The sequence below is a fragment of the Fukomys damarensis genome, unplaced genomic scaffold, assembly GCF_012274545.1.
Source record: "Fukomys damarensis isolate Sample0158 unplaced genomic scaffold, DMR_v1.0_HiC HiC_scaffold_10, whole genome shotgun sequence".
Lineage (NCBI taxonomy): Eukaryota > Metazoa > Chordata > Mammalia > Rodentia > Bathyergidae > Fukomys > Fukomys damarensis.
Genome location: NW_022900922.1, coordinates 25,993,135 through 26,010,815, shown reverse-complemented (window position 1 = coordinate 26,010,815; position 17,681 = coordinate 25,993,135). Strand labels below are relative to the sequence as shown.

Genomic DNA, 17,681 nt, shown 5'->3' with positions numbered 1-17,681 from the left:
GACATTACATAGGACAGAGATGGGATCCTGAAATGGAATATCCACAAAATGGTTCTATCATATACTGAACCAATATAAAAAATGATATATCGGAGGGGCCAGAGAAAATTTAGCAGTGATGCCACTGCCTGCCTTGCAAGTGCAAGGTCCGAAGTTTGACACCTGGCACCCCCTCCCCCAAAAAAGTTGTATCAGAAATAAATGAGAGGGCTGGGTATTTAGCTCAGTAGTTCTGCCGTGTGCCTCACAAGCACAAGGTCCTGAGTTCGATATCTGGTACAAAAAAAAAAAAAAACCCAAAACCCAAAGAAATAGATGAGTTAATAAGTGAATTTCTCAGTAAATGCTACTGTGAAAACCAGTTGGCCAATTAAAAAGCTATCTTAGGGCCAGGGATTTAGCTCAGTGGTGCCACCACCTACCTCTCAAATGTAAGGTCCTGAATTCAATCCCTGGTACCAAAAAAAAAAGAGATATCCCAGAGGAATACCAGGTGAATTAGAGACTATAAAAAAAGGGAAAAACTAAGAGAAAACCCAATTAAAATTTTAAAGCTACCAAGGCAGAGATCTTACGTACTACTGAAGAAATTATTAAAGACCAATAGGTTTTATGTAACAAACACTACTCTTGGATGTTTAAAAATACAATAAAAAGGGAAATGCAGATTGCCACAAGTGGCAAATCTAATATCTCTACCACAGGAAAAATGAAACAAAAATGGTGGACAAAAAGATTCCAACAGAACTTTCTGAATAGGATAAAATGGACAACTTACGGTAGAAAAAATATTCAGCCCTTCATGTTATCAAAAATTAAGTAACATTTTTGACCAACTACCTACTACTGATCAACATACAAATCACACTAGCAACAGCACTAGCATTAGCATTAGCACTGTAAATGACAGCATAAACTGATATTAATGACTCAAAAAAAATCTGACATAGGCCGGGCATGGTGGCGCACGCCTATAATCTCAGCACTCAGGAGGACCAGCCTGGGCTACATAGTGAGTTCCAGGTCAGTCTCAAAACACACACACACACACACACCCCTACCTGATGTATATCAACCCCCCACACACACCTACCTGACGTATATCAAAACCCATAAAATAGTCATATTGTTTTCCCCTGGAGATTTCTCTTCTGAAGCAAAGCCTAAGGATATAATCCAAAGAAAGAGTCTTATATTTAACAAAGCTCATTTCTGTATTAAAGTCCACACTCACTTGATGAAACATCATGTGGCCATTAATAAATATGGTTAAGGTACTTATACTCTATTAAGTAAAAGAATAAGAGGACAGATATAACTCTTCAAATGGAAAAGGCTGGGAAGCCTCATGAGAAATACTGCACTGCTATTAACCAGTGAGGAGGTGGAGGGTTGCTTGCCCTCCATGGTGTAACCTTTCTGTAATGTTTTTATGTAGCTTTAAAAAGTTCAAATAAGCGTAACATTCTATGAATTCTCAATAGTCACATTATTTATTTTGCCTTATCAAACTAATATTTTACCCTTCTTTTGAGGTTATAAAATTAAATAGCACCTTTTAAAAAATTGCATTAATATATTCGCTATCCATTTATTCCTATTATAATTTACACATAATTTCTTCATACATTTAATAAACACATTTACTATAGATCTTTGATGATCAATACAGATTTGTCAACTTGACTGGCTTTAGAGATGCCTAAACACACTTCTGGGGGTGCCTGTGTTGGTCGTGGGGTGTGACCTCTGGGGCTATATCCCCTGGCTCCTTTCTCTCAGGTTCTTCCCCTGCTCTCTGCCTTTCAGATGCCAGCAGTTGAGCACCTCCCTCCACCACGGCCCTCTGCCATGATGCCTCTGCCTTGCAGTCAGCCAACTGTGGACTGAAACCTCTGAAACTGTGAACCAAAATGAACCTTTACTTTAAGGCACAGGTGGGTATTTTGTCTCAGGGAAAACTAATACAGCCTCCCCTCCTGCTCTGGCATGTGCAGCCATGTGGGCCTCCCCTCTAGGAGCTGATTTCTTGCCCACACTAGACTGCATTATCTTTTTACCCAGCATTTTATACTCAGCTAGCTGCTCACCAAGACTAAGCCCTATGAAAAGTTTTAACAAGCAAGTTCCTTTCAATTCTTCAGAGCTAGAATTCAGTATTTGAGATTAAGTCTCTCTCAGGGACTTTAGCATTTAAATGGGACCCTGTAGAATCCAGAAACCTTTATAGCTCAAGGAATAAAGTCATAGCAAATTGTTTTTAATCAGTTTTTGCCAGGGCTCTTGTCCCCAGACAACCTGAGCCATGTGCTCTTAGGGCTAGCACCTGAGATGGCCAATCCCACCTCAACTTTAAGGATGCTTCCTGTGAAAAAGACCGAGAACTAAGGTCTTACACCACATGAGTTCCTAGGTCTACTGGGGAACTGCAGAAATCAAAGTCACATTTAGGATTTCACATTTGCCTGACAATTCTCAACATAAGAATAAATCGATGTTAGATTTTTGGGTGATTTTCTCATTGGAAAACATTAATATACATTCAGAGCCATCATCTTTACAGATGTTTTCACTCATACTACCAAATGAAAGAACCCAATAAATGCATTCTAGGACTAGAGGTTTCAAACCTTTTCAAGTTTGTGAGTAGATGTATTTATTTTGGCAATTCACTGAGAAAATATATGACAACAAAAATAGCACTTTATATAGCTTTGAGTCTGATTTCCCACATTTATATACCAGTCAACCAGAAGACCACATATATTTGCAATACAAAATATGACACAGGACACAAAGCTCAACATGCTTTTTGATTTAAAGCTCTCTTGTTACAAATGTCCTCATGCCATCAGCTGGAAATACCCTGCCTCTCAAAAATTCAGGGACAGTCAAAGCTCAGCACGCTTGAAAGCTGATCATATCTGTTGGAAATCTAATTATTTCCAGAAAATATAAGAGAAATGGGGATTTATCACTTTCAAACTATTGAAGGCTTATAAAGCTCAACTTATGAATAAATCAGTGCTATGAAAGGCCGCCTCTGTCCCCTCCCTCCTCCTGCTTCAAGTCACTCACTGCCAGCTAATGAGATGGGGTTGAAAGATGGACCCTGTACCTTGCAGGCAGGCTTGGTGTTGCAGCCAGCAGGAAAGAGATAGCCCAGGAAATGGCCCTGGAATGGCCCCGAGTCCACAGAGAGAAGCTGCAGGGACAGGCATGAGCAGGGGACCTCAGAGTGGAGGCAGCCTAGGGAGTTGCCTTAATAGCCTCACTTTGTGAAATTTCACCTCTGAGATACTTACGCACTCCAACATCCTGTGTCAGCAAGTAGAATACTGTATTTGGGGGTGCTGAGAAAATTCTAACATCCAAATCTAACGTGAGTTAGCTTGTTGGCTAGCTTTCTCCTGAACCCTTCTCCAGGACTGACTGCTATGCACATGGAGGAGGAAATGGTAGACAGTGTTGCCCTTGAAGAAAGGAGCTGCTCTGGTGTGGGCCCGGTAGGGGCTTTTGGCCAGCATGAACACACTGATGCATTGTAGAAACAATGACCAGACACAGGAAAGACAAGTATGAAATGTCAAAGACATGCTATTCCTTATTCAGAACTGTGTTCAGAGATCATTTCATCTTCTGCTCTTCCTGTTTTCTCCTGGCTCCTCAACTATACTATAGACAGTGGAGACTTTTATAACACAGCTAAGAAACCAAACTACTATTGAGGGAGTATCTCCATGAAGCTGCTTTCTAAGCTATAAATGAATGGTGCACAGCCAACATTCTCTGGTTCTTCAAACAAGACAAGTCTGAGTCTATAACTTTACTCAGCCACTTCTGCTCATCCTCTTACCACAGCTCTACTGCTCCTCCAGGCAAAGCCAGGGAGCTCCGGGGCCATTGCTTTCCATGATCATGGAACCAGTGTGTCTTGGCTGCTGCCATAAGCATGCACTTCATTCATTCTGTGACACATAGTTCCAGGAGGGAAGTTAAAGTACTACCTCTTTCCAACCTGTACCTCTAGTGCCTGTCACAGAGCTGGCTGACAGGTAATGTCTGATGAACATACTAGTAACAACCACAAAATAGCACCAATGTCAGGAATGGGAAGCACCAGCTACACAAGTACACTACTTCTAGCTAAAGCTGCTGATCCAAAGTTGCAGAAGGCAGCCACGGCAAGCCAGCTGTTTGAGGTGCACTGATGCAGAAGACAAAATGCATACAGCAGCTCAAGAAGCAGCAGCACAGCTGACAGGAAACACCAGCATGCCATTATGTGGGCTGCTCACAAACAGTATAATCATCAGGGCTAAACGTGGGAGCAGGAAATGGCTACCATGGCTTTCAGGAACAGGCAAAAGATGAATCATGTCATGCTGGTCTTTACAGTCAGTGCAGCACATATCCCAGAACACCTGCCTTTAACAAAATTATTTTTAGCACAAAAGTGTTATCACCCAACTACTATGGAAATGTTGGCCAAGAAACCCGTTAACACAATGAAAATAGCACTCCAAAATTAATACATGTGTACAAAAATGATAAATAAAATACAGCCTCTAAATTCTCCAAAATTCATAACCACAAAACGACCTTTCCTTGGGGATCTATAACTGCAACTAGGCAGAGAGAGTGAAGGAGTAGTGAGTGTTTATTCAGCACAGCACACCACCTGTGGGGGGATCTTCACTGGCTCAATGAAAGGGTCACAGAGGTTGGACGTCATGGCAATCCCCCTATATGTACCCAATTAAAATGACAACAATTTACATACAGGAAGCATGTTTAAGAAAAGTGTAATTTATAGACTGAGTGAACATTCCTACAGTAAGGCCTACTTGAAAACTGTAATGTCACAGTGACTTTTCATGAACTCTCTTGATGATACATCAAATATTCCTTAGAATGATGGTTTGAATGCCAAACCAATACACAGAGGTTAAGTTATTTTCTCAGTGCACATTGTGATCCTTCATTGTTCCACTGTAGCACAAAGTGGGAACTCCAAAGTGACTGTGAAATGAGTGAAGCAATGATTGCTTATGAGACTAAAGTAAGGAGGCAAAGCATTCAGGAAACCCACTCAAGAAAAATAGTTTAGTCTAAGCCAAAACAGAATCGTTTCATCACTTAGTCTTTTTGTAAGTGATCACAAGCAGGAAACAGAGGAAAAAGATCCAAAAAATCTTGCCAACTTATGAAAAACAGCTTGCCTGGAAATCAAGTAAAACAAGTCAGGTTTACTTTATGAGATGGCTTGTAAAGCATCAGGAACACTGCCCTGTTATATTTGCAAATCCTTAAAATAGGCTGGCATATAAACAGGGTCCTAGATAAAGATACAAGATTTTTAGACATTTTAAAACACAAACTTCATATTATATGAGATGGCACCACACATCATATAAGCCTATATTTTTTAGACTCAGATAAGATGGAACCACACAGTGTTCCAGAGATGGTAATGAGTGAGCTGACAAGCCGTTCAGCACACTCAGGCCAGTGGATGTCCGCATCCCTTTTTCCTCAGATGCTGAACAACCTCACTCTCTTCTTGTGCAGCACTGAGGTGCTCTTGGCCACGGGCCAGTTTTGCCTTCTTACCTCAGACAACTTTGCTGTTTCTTAAATTTACTTACAAAAACCCACACAGGCCCCTCAGAAACAGGCCTGAAAGTTAATTTCTTCTGTCTTTTTCCTAACGGGACTCAGTATACGCTACCTTAAATAATGGCACTTTGGCAAATTAAGTATTTTGGAAAGTCACTCTTACCTTCCCCTTGCCCTTCTCCCCTGAAGCAGACCATAAAATCCAGGAGAGATTTTTCTGACTTGTCCCTGAAGCAGATGACAAGACCCTCTTCTGAGAGTTGCCCTCCCACACCTGGAAGAAAAGGGCAATCTTTTCTCTGAAGACCTGGGACACGGAGGAGACTCGACCCACAGTCCTTGCCAAGTTCCCCCCAAGTTGAACACCAAGGTCACGCCTTTTTGTCTGATTATACTTTCCTGTAACTGTACAGTCTCTTCAACAAACCCAGAATAAAAATACACAAGTTACCTATTTCTTTGGGGCTTCATTTCTAAAGGCTCAAGTATCACATAAAAATTACATTACATAGATTTCTACGCTTTTCTCATATTAATCTTATCTTTTGTTATAGAAGGCTCAACTACAAACCTGGAGATGAATGAAAAAAGATACTTTCCTTTCCCTTCACGGGAATGGACATACAGGATGAAATACTAGGCTTTACTAGGATTTCATAATTTTTCATGGTCAAAAAAGGCCTACATTCATCATTTAGAGCATTAAGAATTTCAAATGATCCCACAAAGGTATTTCAATATTGTCATCTATTTTTTTTTATTTATAGCCACATTTCACTTACCTCCCTTACCTCCCTTCCTCTATATTCTAAATAAAGAAAAGCCTTTGATTCTGTTCACATACTTCAGAAAACTGTTGAAAAGGGAAACATAAATTTATCAATTTCACAGACAGAATGGAGAGCACTTAGTAAAATCAGTCTTTTTTTTTTTTTGGAAAGAGTCTCTATGCAGTTCAGGCTGGTCTTGAACTCACTATGGATCCCTGGCTGCTAGGATTACAGGCATGCACCACTATGCCCAGAAAAAAATAGTCCATTTTAGTTTTCTGAGCAATAATTTTTTTAATCACTAGCTTAGAAATCTCAGGACTTTTGTGCATTTTGAAAGATAAATTGAATTAGATTTACTGTGAAGCCTTTCAGAAATATTAACTTGGTCTTACTAATTCATGAGTCAATTACAAGATACTGTGGGAAAATCACAAACAAAAAAAGACTTCCAAAATTTTGAGGACTGAAGGTAGAGTCAGTGGTAGTTGGGTGCTCACTCAGCATGTTCAAGGCCCTGGGTTTGAATCTGCAGCTCCACAAAAATGTAAAAAGAAAAAGATTCTCCCAAGTTTTGTATTTCAGAACTAAAATAAATGGTCAGAATTTAAAGTCTATCTTGTAGTTTTTGTATATATCTCAAATGATCTTTCCTTGGATTTGTGGATTCAGCTCATGGTTGGGGTCATTTTCACAGTTCTCTTGTATTTCCCAAACTAAGTCACATTTTCCCTTCTAAATTAACAGAAGAGGTGGGTCAGTTCTAAGCTACTGTGACCCTGAACTACGGGCCACTTTCACTTAAAGATTTTCCTTGCCACAACCAGGAGATGACATTTTATGTGATGGGGTTTGGACAGAGGTAGCCACCCCTAATGGGTTTTCAAATATGAAGATGCACAGGCTCCCTAAATAAAATTCCCCTGCCTTGGAAACAGCACTACTTTGGGAAAAAAAAAAACCTCACAATTACCTGCAAGTAATAAATCCTCCATTCTTATCTCCAGGTCATGACTCTTGGCTCTGCACTCAGAGTGGCAAACTCAATGCATTTGGTAACATTGGGACCATCTCCTTTTCGTAAACAAAACTCAAAAGAGCAGAACCCAAAAGAGGTGTTCTGGGGGAGGAGGAGTGGAAGCCATGGAAATTAACAGAATAAACCTTCCTGTATTTCCTTCTTAGGAACCCTGACCATGCAGAAGTCAAAGCAGGCAGACTCAAACGTTCCTAATGTTCTCCACTGAAATAATTTCCTGGGTCCACAACTGCTACCATGCCTCACTAACGGTCAACAGTCTGCTAAAGGTTAACCCAAATCTACAGCAGACCTCTTCTAATCCACATGGAAGCCAAAGTGATTTTTCCAAGAAGCACATCTGTCGTGTTCTCTTTGCTGGTTAAGCCCTCCCTGAGTCCACCGCTTGGGAGGAGTATTTCACATGCCTAAGGGAGCCCCGTTAGCTGCAGCAGCCACATGCCCTCCTCTCCAACCTCATGACCTGCCCCCGGCTCTTCACAATGGATGGGTTCCACCAGCATGTACTCTTAGCTCCTGCTCAGCATTAAGATCTCGACTAACAGGTAGGTTCCTCTCAGAATTTGGTGTCCTCTCTAATCAAGTCGGACCCAATACAACCTCGTTTGAAACAAGAGGAAAACAAGAAAATCTTCAAGATTTTAGGTGAGGCAAAGAGTTCTTGGACATAGCTGCAAAAACACCATTCATTTTTTAAAATAAAAAATTTTGCATTTCAAAATATATTGAGAAAGCAAAAATCCACAAACTGGGAGAAGATACTGGCAAATCACATGTGATAAAGAGCTTATACCCAAAAACATGTAATAAAAGTAACTTAATAATAAGAATGCAATGAAGAAATAGACAAAACATTTCAAGTCATTTCACCAGAGAAAACATGGAAGTGGCTAATTCACACACAAAAGATGCTCAACATCATTAGTCATCAAGGAAGTCCAAGTCAAAAATGGGGTGAGCTTCTACAACACACCCACCTCAATGGTTGAATTGAAAACGACTGATAACAAGTGCTGAAAAGGATCAAAAGAAATAGGAACTCATAGTGTTGGTGGGAATGAAAAATGGCAGTGCCATGCTGGGAACCAGTTTGATGGTTTCTTTAATAAAGTTAAGCAAAACTTACACAACTCAGCAATGCCTCTTCCAGTAATCCACCCAAGAGAAATGTACACATAATCCATGCAGACTTGCACAGCAAGTTTACAGCAGTATTATTCATAACAGCGCCAATGGAGATAATCTAAATGTCCTTCAAATGGGGAGTGGCTAAACAAAATACAGTACATCCATACAATGCAAAGCTCCCAGTCATAAAAAGAAGTACTGGTACATGCTACAGCTTGGGTGAGGCTTAGAAACACTGCACTACCTTGACAGTGAAACTGCAAGTGAAATAAATCAGACATGTATGTTTAAATATTGCATTGTTTTCTCTTGTGTGAGAAATCCAAAGGGTAAATATGGATCAAAATGGATGATTGATACAGGGAAATAGAGAGAAAATGTTCAAATGGGAATAAATAGAGATTAAAAATAAAGAATGAAGGAGAAACAATGGAAAGAGTTTTATACAGGGAGAGGGGAAGAAGGATTGAAAGGAAAAGGGAGGGGAATGGGAAAAAAAGAGTTAAGATATATTATGTACGGGCACAAATTCCCTATGATGAATGTGAGCATTATGTATGTCAAAAGTATAACAAATTAAATAAATAAATGAATTTTTAAATGTGCTAAAAGAAAGAAGTCAAATATAAATGACTCCATATGACAAGTAATTCTACTTACATGAGATTTCCAGAAAAGGTAAATCTATACATAGAAAGCTCACTGTGGTGGTCTGGGGCTGGATTGGGACTGACTATAAATGAGCAGTAGGAGATCTGTTCGGTGATGGAAATATCCTAATATTGGACTGTAGTAACGGTTGCACAACTTTTAAAGTATACTAAATCACTGAATTATACACTTAAAACAGATGAATTTATGGCACGTTGCAAATGCTAAGTTAGTGACCTGCTAAGAAGCAAAAGTTAGGAGGGGGCCCCCTGTGGTAAAGTGCCTGCCTAGTATGCCTGAGGCCCTGGGGTTGAGCCCGAGCACTGAAAAAAACAAAAGCTTGGTGACCAGGTAGTTGCTCTCTCTAGCACCTACTGAGAGCTGTGCCACATACTAAGCACTCAAGAGAAATTCAGAGTACTATACAGACCTTTTCCTTCTTTTCTAATAAGTAGCCTAGGCCAGTAGAGACCATAGGGTTGCTAGTCAAGACCATAATGCTTAAATACCTACCTTACCACTAAGCAAGCTAAGTAATTCTAGAAAATTACTTAAAATCTCTATAACCAGCCAGCTCTGGTGGCACAGGCCCATAATCCTAGCACTCTTGTGAGGCTGAAGCAGAAGGATTACAAGCTTGAGTCCAGCCTGGGCAACTCAGTGAGACCTTAACTCAAAAAAAAAAAAAAAAAAAAAAAAGAGCTAGGGATATAGTTCAGTGAGGAAGTCTTGGGTCCGATTCCCAGTACCGTAAAACAAAACAATCTACAATTCACTGGAACAAGTACATTACAGATTGTTGTTAAGATTAACAGTAATAGTGCAGTATTGCTTAGTCCTAACAAGGCACAAGACATAAGCAATTGAGAAGACAGCAGAATCAGGAAGATCACTCTGATTTCTCCCCACCTTTCTCTCTGAAGCATTTCACAGGTCCTTCACCCTAGAGGTGCCTTCCACCTTCCCTGATCAAAGGCATAGGCAGAATCCTGAAGACACAGAGAAATCAAGAAGAGCATGGGGACTGAGACACAGCCTGAAGCAGAGCATATGCAAGGCCCCAGATGAAAGAAAGGGTGAAGGGAGGGAGTGGGGGAGAGGGAGGGGCAGATCTCAACACAGAGGCTGAAGTTTCCCCCAGCTTATCATTAGATCATACTCACTTCTGCCCACCTGTCCTTTATAAAACAATACAAGGTTACCCTGTCTGAATGTTTATTTCTGAAGACTCAAGTCACATAAAACTTATATTTACTAAATCTATATGCTTTTCTCTTGTTATACCACTTCTGTTACAGAGGATTTCAGCCATGAACCCTGCAATGGGGAAGAGAAAGATACATGACTTGTTTTTTCTACAAGCTGTGTGACTCCTGGCTTCTGCCAAGTTCTCCAGTCTCACTACATTTTAGCCACATGGGTCTTCTTTCACTGCAATTAACCCGCCAATTTCTTCACATCCTTAAAACCACTGACAAGTTCCTTCTGCCTACAAATTTCCATATTCATAGTTTCTCCTTGACTTTTTTTCCTTGGTACTGGGGACTGAACCCTGAGTTGCTCTACCACTGAATGACATCCTCAGTCCTTCCTATTTTCTGGTAAATTGCCCAGGTTGGGCTGGAACTTGTGATCCTGCTGTCTCACTCTACTGAATAGCTGGGATTACCAGTGTGCATTGCCAAGCCACACTTTCTCACTATTCTAAACAGCCACTCTCTCAGGTAGTCCCTGTCTTTTCCACCAACTACGATCTTGTGATAAGATGGTCTACTTATAAAATGTGTCTTCTCACTTGACAAAACCCAGGTGGGTCTCCCTCCATCCCTCTCTCCCACTTTCTGCATGTCCCAGGTGCCCGTAGGCACATACATGTATATGTAAATAGTCCCACAAATCTGTGCTTGTATATATATTTTGCAATTGAATATTTTATTTATGCACATCTGCTAACCAGTAGAACAATGGCATATGGTGGGAAACTAACAAATGAATCCTGTTATTAACGTCTGCTAAAATTTATTGGATAAATGACGACGGATTCAGTCTAAAAAGTACCTTTTCCAACAGCCCAAGACCACCAAGAGGCTCCTTTTAGTTCTAAATGAACTTTTACAAACCCTCATTAAAACAACTGTCTTAGGTTTCTTTTCCCTTCCCACTAAACTGCCAGCTTCTTGGAGGCAAGAATGTTTGAGGCCTTTTTCTTGTCTGAAACAGGGCCTTGCTCTGTATTCCAGGATGGCCCTCCACCCTCTGCCTCCTGAGTGCTGGGATTACAGGTGTAAGCCACGATGCCCAGGTTGCAATTTTGAACCCTCTATGCTTATCAAAGAAACAGGCACAAATACTTACTCCATCAGCAAATGCTGATTTAGACAGAAATTCAGTTTTATAATCAAAATGTGATTTTATTTGAGCAACCTTTATAACACCAATAAGTCCATGGTCTAATTTTACTTTGATGCTTCCAATACCTAGTTAGAAACATAAAGCTCAATCACTTCAAAAAGCTTGCTTTCACCTTCTACAAAGCATGTAATATATGTAAATTCAATCAACTTTTTAATTAAAAAAACTCAAAAGATAACACACATGGCTACTTACTGAGCCTTAGAAAATATCAGAAGTATGAAACTTGATATGCTGAAGGCCTCTCTCAGCCTGCCCCAATCCTATCTCCCCAGCACAGGGAGGGGCTTTACCCAGAGCCCCTTATCTGAGTACCAGAGTCTCTCCAGAAGGAGTACAACTGCCTCCCTGACCAAGGGAGATGAATCCTCAGAGAAGAAACAAAAGCTGTAATTCCACCTACTCTCCCAGGCCACTGGCTGCAAATCACAAGGAAGGGTTCCAGCTCTCACCTTCCTGGAGCCTGCTGCCACCTCCTCCAAAGCCCAGGGCAACTCTGCTCCGGGATACCACCTATTCTTCTCATCCACACACCACCTCAAGAGTCATTTGTGACTCCTCTCAAGTTGCCTGCAACCTCTTCCTTCTCCTCTCCTTTAGGAGCAGGGTATTTAGGCTTCAACCACCTGACTCTGCTCTGAATCATGTACTTTTTGTGACCTTCCTGCGTTTCCCTGTTAACAAAAGTTCTGTGCTTTTTCTCCTGTTTGTCTGTTGTCAGGGTTTTTTTGTTTTTTGTTTTTTGTTTTTTTTTGAGACAGGGTCTCACTATGTAGTTGAGACTGACCTGGAACTCACTATATAGCCCCGGCTGGTCTCGAATTCACAGTGAACCTCCTGCCTCAGCCTCTTGAATGCTAGGATTACAGGCATGCGCCACCACGCACGGCTGTTGTCAATTTTTTTACAGACCCAAACTGTCAAAGCTTTTGGGGGTAGAAATTTTCTTTTAGCCCTGTATTTGTCCAAACATAGCCTAGCACTGTGATCTACTCTGGTCTAGAGATTAGTTATATCAGTCATGATTTAGTGACACTGATCTTTAAAAATAAACTGGAAATCAAAATTGACAGAAGCACCCCTCCCCCATACAAACATTCTACCAAAAGACACTCCAATGAAAACAGACTTTAAGATTTAGGGTTTTAATCACTTTTCCACAAAAACCAGTAATATACTAAAATGCTTTCTTTGGACTGTTTTTATTTGATGTATTATTTACTTGAATAGACTATTAATGAAAACAACCCTTTCTCTTAATCACTCCAGACATTGTTAATATTATGAGAGTTCTGAAACAGTTTGATGCTCTAACTAGAAAAGAGATGTACAAGGAAAAAGGCAGTTTCAGATTTAATGCTACAGTGCTGCAGAAATGCAGATATTTTACTGCAAAATTTTCAGAATTAGTCAAATGAAAAAAGCAGTGCAATTTTGCCTCCAGTTTAAATGTAAACTTATATTTGAGGCTGTTCCTCCCTATCTGCAAGTTTCAAAAGAGTATGTATTTTTGCTTTAAAAAGGCTTATTTATGAAAACATTTTATTTCCACTCTGTATCTTCAACTACACAAAGGCTCAATGTAACACTACAGCTAAGAAGAAAACTATCAGCAGAAACAAATTAAACTGCAAAATACACGTATTAATTTTAAGAAATCAGTTCCACATATTTGTAAAATTAGAGGCTAACAAAAAGATTTTTAAGGGCCGGGGATTTAGCTCAGTGGTTCCGCTGTCTGCCTTGCAAGCGCAAGGACCCGAGTTCAATCCCAGGTACAAAAAAAAAAAGATTTCTAAGGCAGAAAGATGTATGTAAGATCTAACATGGAGTATTTGTATTTTGAAGCTGTTATCGCTTTTCTGTTAGACACAAACTTGTGCTACACCTCACGGTGTTCTGTGACACGTCAGAGGCTGACAGAGCAGACGGGACATGATGAACTTCCATGCAGCATACACAACCTAACTTCTGAAAAGTCATACCACAAACAGTTCTGCTCTTCAGTCTAACCTTACTGCCCAAGAGAACAAAAGGAGGATAAAGAGAAGAATCAGAAAAATGTGCTGTTATTTTGTCAGCTGATGTGAGAACAAATGCCCTATTTTTGCACCTGCTCCCTCTTCCTTTCTGGGCAAGAATACCAAAAACTGCAGCATCTGAAACAGGGCACAAACTAAAAGACACAGAATGAGATTATTTCCTCTTCCAACAGATTCTGTTTGTTCAGTAAACTCTTTCTAAAGTTACTGCTCTGTTCTTTCTGAGTGCTTAAAAATAAATCAATGATGTAGCCTTTTGTGATTTTTATTTAAAGGGGTAAAAGTTTACAACAATAACATGTACCTCAATATGCACTAAGGAAATCTGTTAACTGAAAACTAGATATAAAAATATAGAACAATTTAAAACCACACTCTTAATAAAGTAGAAACAAGCAAGTTAGGATTACAGAAAAACAATATATGACTTACTGTTTATTTCAATCAATAATCCGACAAACCTAACATTACAATATCTTCCTATTTTAATGGTATGAAGGAATTACAATAATTATTTTTAGGAATAATAATGGTATTGTGGTTATGTTATAAATAATCTTACTTTTTAGAGATATACTTGTTTTCTTTGGAGGCAGGATCTCCCTATGTAGTCCAGACTGGTGTTGAACTCCTAGAGTTCCTGCTGCCTCAGCCTCCTGAGTGCTCAGAATACAGGCATGGCAGAGAGGTCATATTTACAGAGGCAATGCTATGACCTTGAATTTGCCTTACAATAAGGGCTGAGCACAGTGTATCCGGGCTGACAGGTTGAAGCAGGAGGACTGCAAGTTCAAATCCCATCTGGGCAATTTAGCAAGCTCTTATCTCAAAATAAAAGGATGTGGGTGGGGGGTTGGGGCCTTAGGTCAGTGGCAGAGTGCCTATGGTTTGAACCCCAGCATCAAAAAAAGACTGACAGAGAGCATAGGCCAGGGAACAACAGATGCATCTTGCCTGGCCAGCAAGGGTAGGCTGTGGGACATGTGGATGATGGTACATGGAGGTACACTATACTTCTTGCTCTAATTTTTGTACATATTTAAAAGCTTCTATCACAAAGCTGGGGTAGGGGGAGATAAAGCATTGTTGTTTTAACTGCCTACATGATCAAGGAAAAGTTTCAGCTAGTCAAAATTCAAATTTATTCCAGGAACTGTCAATCGAAATAAAAGACTGAAAGATACATTATCTGTCACATGAAACACCACACTAGTCTCTCTGAAGACTAAATCACTGATCTAGGAAGAATTCTCCCTCCTCCTTTCTGATCCTCCTTTTCCCTCTCTTAGTTTCATCATAACCACTCCAGGACTTCTGTAGGGCTTCAGTAGCCATGTGGAATCTTTTTCCAGATACCTGTGTGTTCTCAAGAAAGATCCACAGATCTGCACAGGCTGCTGACCCTGTGGCCCTACCACCTCTGCAGGCGGCCACTGCAACTGTGAGCAGCGCACTCTGAGCCGGTCCACAGTGGCTGCAACTGTGCCCTGCCCTCTGCACACCATGTTTAGATACCAGTCTTGGGGAGTAGATGCTTGGTTTTATTATGCATCTTTCTTTATATCCTGCAATGAAATGCAGCAGCTACAAAATAAACACTTGAGGAATAAGATAATAAATCTCAGAAGTAGTAGCTCATCTGAAAACTCTAAATATTTGGAAAATTTTCATATTGTAAGTTCACAACATTTCCCCAAAACCATTTTAATTTTAATAAACTGATTCTGAAACCAGGTTTGACTTATGAAGGTATAATTATTTATGATAAAACAGCCAGTTAATACTCATGTATGAATAGTTAATTTATAGAGCCCTACCACTGTGGCGACTCAAAAATGGAACGTTAGGTGTCCCATCAAAACAATTATTAAAATTAGCACAAATTCATAATTATGAAGACCATAACATTTAGTTCAAAAGGTATCATATGACTGGCATTATTATTCATTTACTCTCATAAAAGCTCTATAAGGTTGTGCTTGGACTCAGAAAACTATGCCTAACATATATCCCAGGACTTGCAGCACAGCAAGGGCAGACTGAGTGCTCCTGGAGCACAGAGGCATTCATTCCTCTTCTGGAAATGTACTTTTCACGAGGCCTGACAAGGAAGAGTAAATGCAAATGACAGAGGGGGCGCTGAGAGTCAGAGCCCAGATAAACTTTGTTCCAGGCCTTTGTCTGTTCTTAGGCTTATTTCCCTTAAAAAAATCATTTAGAACCCCTCTGAAGTTGCCTCTATCACTCCAATTCCCTCTACTTAGGAAAAGGGTATTTAAGCCTCAACCACCTGGCTCTTTGAGTTTCCTACTTTGTGCAGCTCCTGTGCATACCAATAAATTATATGCCTTTCTTTCCCCCCAATAATCTATCCACTGTCAGTTCACCTCAGCAGAATCAATTATCAAAACTTCAGAGGGAAGTATGACCTTCCCTATAGTAGGTACTGCTCTTCCCATTTCACAGATGAGTGAATAGATTCAAAGACTGCTGCCTGTCCACGAACATACAGCTGTCTGTGATGAATCCACTCAGATGCAGCCTATGTGCCTAACTGCTGCAGCCCTCCTCTCTATGGACGCAGCCAACTGCCCGTCCATACCTATCATGGACAGGAAACTCAGCTCTATAACCTGGGAAGGTGGAACGAGACTTTTCTGTCATTACTGTGTCTTTCCACCTCTCAATTATGAGGCAAAGAAACCAAGTAAGGGAAAAAAAGTCCCACAACCTTCTCTCTACAGCAATAGTAGCTAACTCATACATACAGCACTTCTGTGTAAATACTAGGCACTTTTGTAAGCAGTTTCTGCATATCAGTCAGCTAATCCTTACAGTAACTGAAAAATGTGGGTGCTGTTATCATTTTCATTTTTCAGAAAGGGGCTCAGAGAGGTTAAGTAACACTGAGATTTCAACATTCCCAGTCCAGCTCCAGATTTCATGCCCCTAATCACCTGTTATCCTGGCTAATACACATACTTACACTTGGGTTAACCCAAAATGTGTGGTTTAAGGACCAAGCCTTGTATAAACAAGGCCACAATTATTGTTTATACCTACACTACTTTTGTTTCAGATATATTCTGTAATCTAGTCATCATTATCAAATTATGAACATTATAATGATCAACATTAACTAACTAAAGTAAACATAGTTTGTTGTTATTGCTATACAGAAATACAGTATTTGATACATGGTATATATTGGATAAAATTAAAGCAAAGGTCACTTAAACTCAAGAATATGTTTCATCAAAATTGCTAATTTTTCTGGAGCCAGTCAACTCTAATGAGTGCATGTAAGTGACTGTAAGAATGACTTGGAAAATCCCTAAAAATGAAAAATATGGTCATTCTATAAGCATCTTCTTGGGTATGCAGCTAATACACATCCTCAGTGCTATTTTAAAAAACAAAGGACAGTCTCTGTTCCTAATGTTAAAAGTATTTAACTAAAGAAACATCCATAAACGTGAAAGCATCAAGATGGACAAAAAGCTTTCCGAAGATGGCAGAAATAGCACCCTCCCTCTTGGCACCGGCACGAACTGAGGCCCCACAATGCACCATGGCTTCTGCAAAGTGGACAGCAGTGACACCTCCTTGACTGTCTTTCACATCCATTAAGGGGGAGAGCACATGGCAAGAGCACAAGAGTGCTTAAGGAGGGAGCTGACTGGGGGAAGAAGGGCCCCCTGAGGAAGGACGCTCAATCACATGGGGACACTGTTGCTGGGGCTGGGAGCATGATGCCCCAAAGCATGGTGATGCACTGAGAAAAAAAGCATCAGCTACAGAACATTCTCCTGGCTCCACTCTTTTATCAAGCACAGACCGGCTCATCTCTGACATTCCCTTTCCTGACTATGGGAACTTCCTCCCAGATGAGTACAGCTATCATGAGTCCTTTTTTGTGTGTCATCTCTTCAAATGGGGAAGGTAAATTCATAGAGAGGAGCAGAGGGAAACTCTGTCCCAGGCTACTACTTGTTCTTTGGGCCTATTTCGTTCCATAAA

The 17,681-nt window shown here is 40.3% G+C and overlaps 1 protein-coding gene across 3 annotated transcripts in view; it reads right to left on the bottom strand.

Moving 5' to 3' along the window:
* The window catches only part of Dtnbp1 (dystrobrevin binding protein 1), a 110,003-nt gene that overhangs the window by 25,121 nt on the left and 67,201 nt on the right, over positions 1 to 17,681 (bottom strand). Inside the window, exon 2 of one of the 3 annotated variants that reach the window (XM_010622901.3) lies at positions 5,783 to 5,893. The exons of the other annotated variants lie outside the window; for them this stretch is intronic. Coding sequence (XP_010621203.1) covers positions 5,783 to 5,893 — 111 coding nt within the window. The remainder of the gene's footprint in view (positions 1 to 5,782; positions 5,894 to 17,681) is intronic. 3 annotated transcript variants of the gene reach the window in all.